This window comes from Citrus clementina, unplaced genomic scaffold (genome assembly GCF_000493195.1).
Source record: "Citrus clementina cultivar Clemenules unplaced genomic scaffold, Citrus_clementina_v1.0 scaffold_7, whole genome shotgun sequence".
Lineage (NCBI taxonomy): Eukaryota > Viridiplantae > Streptophyta > Magnoliopsida > Sapindales > Rutaceae > Citrus > Citrus x clementina.
This window is the reverse complement of record NW_006262075.1, coordinates 9,235,709-9,245,157: the sequence shown is the minus strand read 5'-3', so window position 1 is coordinate 9,245,157 and position 9,449 is coordinate 9,235,709. Positions and strand designations below refer to the sequence as shown.

Below are 9,449 nucleotides of genomic sequence, written 5' to 3'. Positions count from 1 at the left end.
CTTCGATCTTTTATTTCACTTGCACCTAAAACTAAGCTTCAATAGTAGCTAAGTCCCACATCGACGAGTTAGCAGTGCAGACCCTAGCGGAAGCAAAATTTTAAAGAGAGTTAATCAGCATACTAAAGTATCTTTGCGCTTGGGGCAATGACGCAGCTAGTGAGGTTCTAACCGAGGCGCGTCTATTGCTGGTTGAAAACTATTTCCAAACCCCCTCTTAGGCCTGGGTTCGGCCCTGGCCTTTGAGAATTTCTGGAAGGGCTCCCTCCGGGGTAAAGCCCTGCAATTCCTAGTTCAAAATTCCTTTGTTTTTGTATTACTATTTGTATATTAAAATTCTCGCGTATGGTTTAAGAGCTGGTAGCTTTGCTACTGAAATACAAGAAGCCTGTGCGTCGCCCAAGGGCCTGGCGCACTCCTACTGAATCTTTTATCAAAATTTTAAATCAGTTAAACTTTTACTTTCGAGCCGACGTTTAGTTAGCATTTGCAACTTACAATTTTTAGTTTCTGTTCATCAGACTAACATTTTTTTATTAAAAGTTCATGTGATTGTTGGTTCTTAACAATTATTAGGCAAGAATAGCAGTATTCCCGAGCCTAATGCCACTCACAATTCAAGGTCAAGTTTGAAAATTCCAAAAACATTTTCAAATGTGTAAACATTTAACTATTCACATTTATTGATTTGATATAATAGAGAGTTGATGCAGGACAAATCATTGTACCTAATAGAATAAGGTGATTTGAACTGAGACTCGGTTGTCTGTATCTAAGAAGCTCAAAATGTTGTGAATCAACACCAGGAATTGGTATAGAAAGTCCAAGCTACCAAACATTATCCATATTCTGCTCCATCATAAATCATTTCAGTTTTCTGTTGTCGAAACACTATTTTTTGACCTCCTTGCAAGAGTGTGTATGATTAAAAATTATTTCTGCAGCAATTTCATCATCAGCTTGTATATTTTAATTGTCACGTTATGGCATATTTATTAACAAATGAAGATTATATAAGCAACTAACATCTGCTGAATTTCACAAAAGGGCAGTCAAGACTTTATGCAGATGCCATCAAGTACCAGCAATATACAATTACGTAGACATTCTAATTTGCCTGCAGAAGTAGAAGACAATCCCACATGGCTAAGAAGATCAAGCCCTCGCCTTACTGCATGCGAATATAATGTGCAATAAGTGACCATCTGTTGTCAAGGAGCCGTGTGGTGAGCACAGAGCGAACTATTCTTTCGCCTTTTACTAAAGAATACCGTGTGCTCGCCACTTTTAGCGGCATACTCCAATTTTTGGAGGAGCTTTACGAGAGTAAAGCTCCCTATCAATTTAGTTTAAACTTAATATTAAGTACTAAACACAAATAAATGCATAATGTGTCACCACGAAGATTGTTGTCAAAAGCATGTCCTACAAAATTATCCAATACTTCACCAAAATCACCATATTCTCTCAACAAAATTCAAACAACCCTTAATATTTCTTCAACTAATGCCTTAAAATAATCTTTATAAATCTTGCATGCTCTCTTATGAAGCCGCATTATCTTTAATATTTATCATAAGATTAGTTTTGACGTTTACTAATAATCAAAGGTGTTAAGAGTATTTATCATTTAGTTTTTGTTTCATAAAACATGATCAATTATACTTAAATATACAGCTCACTTATTCACTTGCCATGTGTGTGGTGAATTTCATTGTGCCTAATCTTGCAGTATTAGAGTTTCTTAGATTGTTCTAGTCGTGTTCTTGATTTCTAAGCTTTTTGACAAGTCTATAAATCTGCAAGTCTGAAATTTCGATAGAAATTATTTTTGTTAATGTTCTTACTCTGATATCATGTGTTTTTAAGGTAAACGAAGTTATCAAGAGCAAAACAACAATCTTTATCATCTAAAGTAGCATCCTCAACTTGAATTTTAAAAGCTCTAATTTCTTTTTTTTCACGGTAAATTATCAAAAATAATAAGTTCAAAGCTCTATGATTAACTAATCTTCAATCTTATGTTTTGATGCTCGTTTCGTCTATACCAGCGAGATACCCACGAACTGCCGACAAAAATGAAAGTTGATGGTGAAGAACTTCAGTCTCGCTCTCTCTCGCTTCTAAACCGCACGACTTCGCTCTTATAAAACTTATTAACTCAAATTAAATTTTATCTATTAAGTTAGAAATAGGTTACTCCTAATGGAGGCTTAGGAACCCACGCGTTTACAAAAATGCCCCTAACATTTCTAAAAATTCACAAGTCTAAAATATTATTCAATAGAATAACAGAAGGGGCATTTCTAAAGGCGCAAAAAGAGAGAGGTATTATATTGGTGGTAAGTTGCATGGGAGAAGAAGAGAAAAGATGGCTACCGGCAGTAGCAGAGAAGAAAGAAGAAAGAGAATATTAGACAGAGGATCGGATCGTCTAGCTCTCATCAGCGGCCGAATCCAGAGCCTCCCTTCGTCTCCAATATCAAGTCCTCATCATCATCGTGCTGCAACCACTCATTTATCAACACAATCTTTAGTCTTTACCCGCGATCATCATGACCATCTTCAAAGCCTCCTCTCTAATCAAAGCAACGGTGACCTCAAATCCATTCTTTATTCCATTTCCGTTACGTGACAATATAATGCATGCATGAATGTCATCATTTTTACATATCCTTTGGACATTTTATGGTGTTGGGATTCAAATCTTTCCTGAAGTTTTTAGAATGTGAATGTGACATAGTTTAATTCTTTCGTTGAATGTTTGACCTAATTTCATCTTAGATGGGTTTGGTGTCTGGTTCAAATTCATTTTGGGAGTAAATTCCCATTGTATTTTTTTTACTAGAAAGAAAGTTTTCATGGACCGTGCCGATTAACAGAGGAACTCTGGTTAATTTGTTTAGTACTGGCTATTGCTATCTTCTAGATTCTGCGTAGGACTTGTAGTAATCGAATTGATGCATTCTTTTGCGAATTTTAAGTTTGTAAAGTTGCTTTTGGCTTCTTTGGCCCTGCAGCTGGTACTGAGGGTCCAATTACTCCCTCTGGTCCTCATCAATTGCTGAAACATAGTAGTCTAGTTGTTCCAAGGGAAAAAACTTATGACATTGGAAGACAAGTTGAACCTCAAGTGCCCAAACATGAAAGAAAAGTTGATCCTCAGGTGCCCAAATATGATGCCAAAAGCGTTAATGAAGTTGCTGCTGCGGATGAAAGCACCAAGTCACGGCCAGAGCCAGAGCCAATGCCGGCAGCGCCAATAGTTGAAAAGCCATCAAATGACACAGAGCTGCTACCAAAACCAAATCTATTCTCTTGCAAGCAAATTAACTCGTGCATTATCGCGTCTCAGGGTATTCGCAGTTTATGTGCTCTCATGATAGCACTTCTGGTGGTTCTGTCTTATATTGATGATGCATTACTTGGAATCAATATTGTAAGCTCAGAGAGTGTTGAGGCCCTGAGGCCTCTTTACATTCTCTTGCTAACTGATGTAACAATTGTGCTTGCGCAAGTGTTTCTTAAGCAGCAAAAACAGTCTGAAGAAGCTGAGAAAGAAAATGTGGAACCTCAGGAAGATGGGAATAACATGACACAAGCAATTCAACTAATGGAAAGAAGCTTGGTGGTGTATCAGACTGCCCGGGCAGTTTTTATAGATTTCAGCATTTATACTGTGGTTGTCGTCTGTGGCCTCTCTTTAGCCTAGACTTTGTAGTAAGATAATTTTTTTCAAATTTTGACTCATTCCAGTCACCCCTCAATTTGCTGAGAAAAAAATTTGTTCAATTCTGATTATGCCTTTTTTTTTTTTTTTTGTCCGCCAGATTCTGCTCGGATTTGTAATCTTGGAGTTGCCATTGTCTCCATTTTCTCTATGATTATATAGAAAATAAAAAGGCTCCTATTTTGCTTAAGTAATGACATAAAGTGAATGATGCAGCATTTCCATTCAAGATGGTATATATAAATGGCTCCTTTTTTTTCTCTTTTCACACAGGTACCCCGAATGCAGCAATAGATTTGCCACATGTTGTTTTTTGTATATGAATGAAACATGTATTAATTGTTTTGCTTACACATTATTTATGCATGAAATCAAATGCGTGTTATTAAACAGAGAGGCTACAGTTTGCTACCTAAATTATGCAGCAGTACTTGGAATAGAACATGATAATTTCTTGCAATGAATAATAGCCGTTGATTTTTATTTGTCACTGAACGTTTCAGGGTGCATATGTCAAATCACTGGACGTTTTGGTTTATGAGTTTCCAGTCAAGGCTTTTTTCTGTTATCAATATCAAAACTTGAATAGATAGTGTGTTTAATTGATTTTTTTTTTTGATATACTGATATATTACAATCAGAGGTCTACTGATATTTATGATTTGAAATCGTTTGAGACTTTCGTTAATAATTCTATTATGACATAGCTCCGAAGGCTGACCCTCACTTAATATTGGAGAGAAATCTATCATCACTTTTAATACTGGAGGGAGATTTATTTTATCTCAAATACAGGGAGACAAGTAAACCCCTACTAAGAGAGGAGTCGAGTCCCCGCCAGAACCCATGCGCCCAAGATTTTTTGGGCGCATGGATTGCCAATGGGCTACGTGCTCATTGGCGTGTTTAATTGATATTTTGTATATCTATTGCAACTAGAAATTTAAGTCACTGCTGGCAGACTGTCGCTGCAGTGAAATCTAAGGGGACCTCCAATACGATAAAATTAGTATGGAGAATTTTGCAAGTTATATCGCATAGTAACTGCTTTCTTCTTGTGACATATGTTTCACATCATCACATGGCATTAGATGAAATTTTCCACAGTGTGACTTATCGTAATGTGGAAGTTGATTATGTTATTTATGAAAGCCCCTCGGAGCAGAAAGTCCCTCAGAGCATTCTGATTGCCAAAAGCCCTGTGCATTTTAACTTATGTTTATAAGGCACATGTCGGCTGGAGAGCCAAGCTTTCCTTTTGGTTCAATTGTACGAGTCCTTTATGTGACATTTGCTTGAATGGGTGAGAATTTGAAGACTCTATAAAGAAATTTACGCTGCCGGTTGCATTCAGTGCAGTTTAATTAGCCTTGTACATGTGATGCATTTGAGAAACGAACTATTTTGTGTTTGGTAATCATTGTGAAAGCTAATAGCTAGGCAGAACTAATAGGAGAAAACAGAATTGAAGAGTTTTACTTCATGAATGTAGTTCTTTTGTCCTCTTCATTTATATTGTGGCAGATAATGATTTGCATTTAATTGTTAGTTAGAGTAGATGAAGTTGTTCCTTTTAGTTGCCTTGGTATTATGTAGAACATGGAGAAGCTCTTAAGCAGGTAGTTGAAGTCATAAAAACTAAGGACTCAGTACAGTTAGAAAACCTGCAGAAGTGTCTACATCTTGTTGGCTGGCTCTTGCAATTGCCCAGAAGCTTATATTGCCTGTTTCTGCATTCTAATATGTGGGCTCTACAAAAATGCTTTATCAAAAATGTGGGAAGCTAATTAATGGTAACTTGAAATCCGAAGGCGCTTTGCATTCCATTGTTGATTGTTTTGAGGTGACATTGGCTTGAGAACAGACAAAAAGGAGGTTTGGTAAGCATCTTTATTGTTTTGAAGCTTATCTCAACCATTGTTTGTGTTTGAGAATGATTTCACTGTTTTCTTTTCTAGTTTTTCTGCTAAACCATTTTCTGAAGCAAATTCATTTGTTAAGACTTCATCATATCTGCCCACATAACTTAATTCACAGAGCATTATTATTTTCCCACTCCAAGTCAATCAATTTCATAATTGCTCTTGTTGAAGTACAACTAGTGACAAGCGTTACTCAGGAACTGACATTTTACCTCATGATGTTGAAATCCAATGAGCCACTAAATAACTAAGTCAATGAAATTGTTATTGGTTGTTGGTTGGATCCAAAAAATCCCCCTTTTTTTCTTAATTTTTAATTTTATACTAAATTTGTTTATGCCACTACTTTATCCATCATATAATGCGTACACACTTTCATGAGGCTTGCAATGGAAGGAATGAACCGACATTTTGCCAGATGAATCTTTGACTTCTTTAAAAAAGTGCTTAGTGGACCATATTTCTTGCTTGTGAAATTTCAAAGACATTTCTGATTTACTAGTTGAATTTCAAAAATTTCAATGGGGAAAGGGATGGGTCCTTGGGGAAAAATGAATTAATAAATTCATTTGCATATATCACTTATCACATACAGTGACCCTACTAACCAAAAAGAATCCAATGAAGATAAGCTGCATTGCCCCCAAAAAAAAAAGAGTTTTCTTAAAGGCCGAGGAGCAGCCGAGCAGGTGCTAAAACTTATAAAGGACTCAATAAAAAGAATTTAACCCAGTGGAAGAATAAAAAAGTTTTTCCTTTATTATTTTGATTTGAAGTTGTGCTTATAATATTGTTCAGCACATGCTTGTATGTATAGTAACTTCTTGAAGACCAGCTGGGTTAGTGCCCCATACACTGCAGTAGGCTCAGGACCACTAGATCAATATAGTTTTTAATTTTTTTTTAGCAGCATAACTACAGCATTAAGGGTTCATTATTCTAATTGTACCAACAATTTTTTTTTGCCTCATCTAGCCCTAAGAAAGCTAATGCATTTCAGTTTTCAACTGCCTAAGCTCATTTCATATATTCTAGTAAGTCGTTGCTTCAAGCTGCAAGATAATAGTAACAATAACATATTGTCGGTGTGAAGATTGGAATACTTATCATCATTCATCAACATAAACTATTATCATAATTAATATTGTTTAAATCTTAAGAAAATAAATCAATTCATGAGCTTGCAAGAAATTAATTAATTACTTCAAGCAACCGTTATAGAAGCTTAAGTTACTGTTAAAAGAGAAGAAGAAGAAGATGGCGATGAGGAGACATTCTATATATCAAATTAACATTAAAACTACAAAATTACTGCTAAATAGTCATAAAGAACAAATGTCAAACAAAAATTTAAAGAAGATAAAAAAAAAAGAAACACACCGTTTTCTTGTTCACATATTGGTCTTGCAATATCAAGCAACCAATTCACTCTTCTGAAAAACCCTTGAAGGAACAGCAAATCGTGCTGAAAAGGATCGCGAGGCGTTATCCGGATCAGCCCACACGTACCCCTGATCAAAGTTCTGTGAGTACGTGTAAGGATCATACGGCACGTGTACATTAGTGCTACCCGATGAACAATCAAAAATCCTCTCCTTTTCTCTCTTGATCTTCCTCCATAGTAACCTCCACCGCGGAGTCTTTGATCCGGTAATCAATCCGTTAAATGAAAGAACCCGATCATAGCCCCTTCTCACATAGCTTTGGCAGCAGCACATGTTTTGATTGCCAGAGTTGCACCAACCGTTGAGGTCCATACTCAGAGAGGAGTAATGAGAATGGTTGTTGTGGATGTTTTCGGAACGTTTTGTTAGAGAAGTCAAAGTGCATGCACTCACGGTGCTATCTATAAGGGAATCTGTACAAGCTTTCAGAGTCATATCCTATAAAGTCGTATATATAGAAGGATTATTTTAAAAAGTAATCCAATTGGGTGATAAAAATTAATAATTTTGATTATTTACTATAATGGGGGTTAACTTTATTTGTAATAAAATCTGACGGTAATGCCAGAATTTATTGACCTTGAAGTTATGTGACATGTGATGGTATATTTTATTTTATTTTATTTTATTTTTTTGGTGCCCATTTGTTTATTCTAGAACTTTGAGGTTGGATTAAATGATATGTTAAATGTTTCAAGGGACTATGAATTGAAATTGAATTTTGGTTTATAAAGTTAGATGGGTTTGTTGCTTGAACTACATAATGAGAATATTGATGCGCACACCTTGCACAATTAAAAATTGGTCTACTCTGTTTTTGGGAAAATATCATCTGCCTCTCTCTCCTTTTGTTTTATTTAATTTTAATTTTAATTATTTTTTATATGAATCTAAAAATATATTAAATTGAAAAAGGAGATTACAAAATTATCTTGAACAAGAGATTAAGTAATAAAACGACACTCAAGATAGTTTTAAGCATTCTCAGATAATTTTTAACAAATAACTATTGGTGGACAATCCCATCAATTGTATAGGTAACAAAATAATTTCAATTAGCCAAGCTATCTTTTACGGAAATTCCTTCTCAAAAAATATGGGAGCACTTAAAAATTGTGTTTTTAATCAAAATTGCAACAATTAATTCATTTATTACGAATACACCACGAAAGAACGAAACTTGGATTACAAAGACAAGATAGCGTGACTGAATTCACTTTCTGACTAGACATAATTTTTATTTTGTTCCTTACCACACTCTACCCACCACGTACCCTATTAAAAACATAAACTAAAGATAATCTACCTTCTAAAATTGGTTTGGAAAAAATAAAAATTGATAACTTTTCCACTTGTTTCAATATAATTCAGTATAATAAAGCTTTATTTTATATTGATGGGCTCTGTATGTGTGTGTATAAAATAAAAATTGATAGTATATGATAAATACTTCTCTTTAAAAATTCAAAGCCATTTAGTGGGTTTGCTCTAAATGCTGCTACTAGGTGGGATTGTCGCATTGAATGGCAGCCCTACAGATTATTTTAATAAAAATAGCAAAAATGTTATAAGATTTTCATCATACAAGTGTAAGGTAAAACCAAACTTTAGTTTCAAACTATAGCTAAATTTTTACCAAATGTTTTAGTATTGTAATTTTAAGACTACAAGTACCCAACTAGAGTATCTTTTTCGGAGCAAAGTGTTACGTGATTACATCTTTCTAATTAACTAAAACAAATTACATGACAGAGTGGCGTGTTCCAACCCAGCTTCCTTTGTGAAAACTTATATGTTTCGAGTTCAATTCATGAAAGAAGTAAGAGTAATCAAATTGTAGTGATATATTTAACTAATAAATTTACCTTGATCTTATCGAACTTGGAATCAATTAATTTTTTCATCTTAAAAATGCAGGGAAAAAAGGCTAAAAAACATCACAAGCAACTGATAAACAAGTTGTGAGTTTATCACTTCACAAATTCCATGCTCTGCCTAGTGTTCGCCAATGAGAGTGAGCATGCTCTGCAGATAAGCCTCCTCAACTTGTGGCGTCACTCCACAGTTACAAAACTCATCACTAGCCCACCACCCAATAAAAGGCTAACAAGACAACAACTTTCATAAAGAATAAACCCGAACTTTTTTGTTAATATAACTTACAAGGTTTAACTTCTCTTTCTTTGCCACTTTACACTCCTTTTTCTTGCTTTCTTCTTCTATAAGAATACAACCTAGAGAACTTCTTCTTCAGACCTCAAACTTTAAGAAAAAGTGCCCCAAAAAAAAAAAATGTGTCGCCCAAGTTTTGATCCTTTGCTTGGTGCTAGTAATCAAGAACGAAGGCGGTTT

General features: G+C 35.0%; 1 protein-coding gene and 2 non-coding genes across 3 annotated transcripts; all 3 read left to right on the top strand.

The window, feature by feature from the left end:
• Nucleotides 1–129: 129 nt before the first annotated feature.
• LOC112097085 lies at nucleotides 130–280 on the top strand. Its single transcript, XR_002904742.1, has one exon. It is a non-coding gene; the product is annotated as a U4 spliceosomal RNA (small nuclear RNA).
• Nucleotides 281–1,217: 937 nt separating this feature from the next.
• Nucleotides 1,218–1,334, top strand: LOC112097091. Its single transcript, XR_002904748.1, has one exon. It is a non-coding gene; the product is annotated as a U5 spliceosomal RNA (small nuclear RNA).
• Nucleotides 1,335–2,341: 1,007 nt separating this feature from the next.
• Nucleotides 2,342–3,712, top strand: LOC18036719. The gene is made up of 2 exons (XM_024181082.1): nucleotides 2,342–2,594; nucleotides 3,021–3,712. The coding sequence occupies exons 1-2, from the start codon at nucleotides 2,372–2,374 to the stop codon at nucleotides 3,710–3,712; spliced, it is 915 nt and encodes a 304-aa protein (XP_024036850.1). The 5' UTR covers nucleotides 2,342–2,371.
• Nucleotides 3,713–9,449: the final 5,737 nt, after the last annotated feature.

Bases quoted from the DNA above. Each gene is read 5' to 3' on its own strand.
- LOC18036719 (XM_024181082.1), top strand. From the start codon at position 2,372: ATGGCTACCGGCAGTAGCAGAGAAGAAAGAAGAAAGAGAATATTAGAC. The intron at 2,595-3,020 runs GTGACCTCAAAT...TTGGCCCTGCAG, and splicing joins CCTCTCTAATCAAAGCAACG to CTGGTACTGAGGGTCCAATT.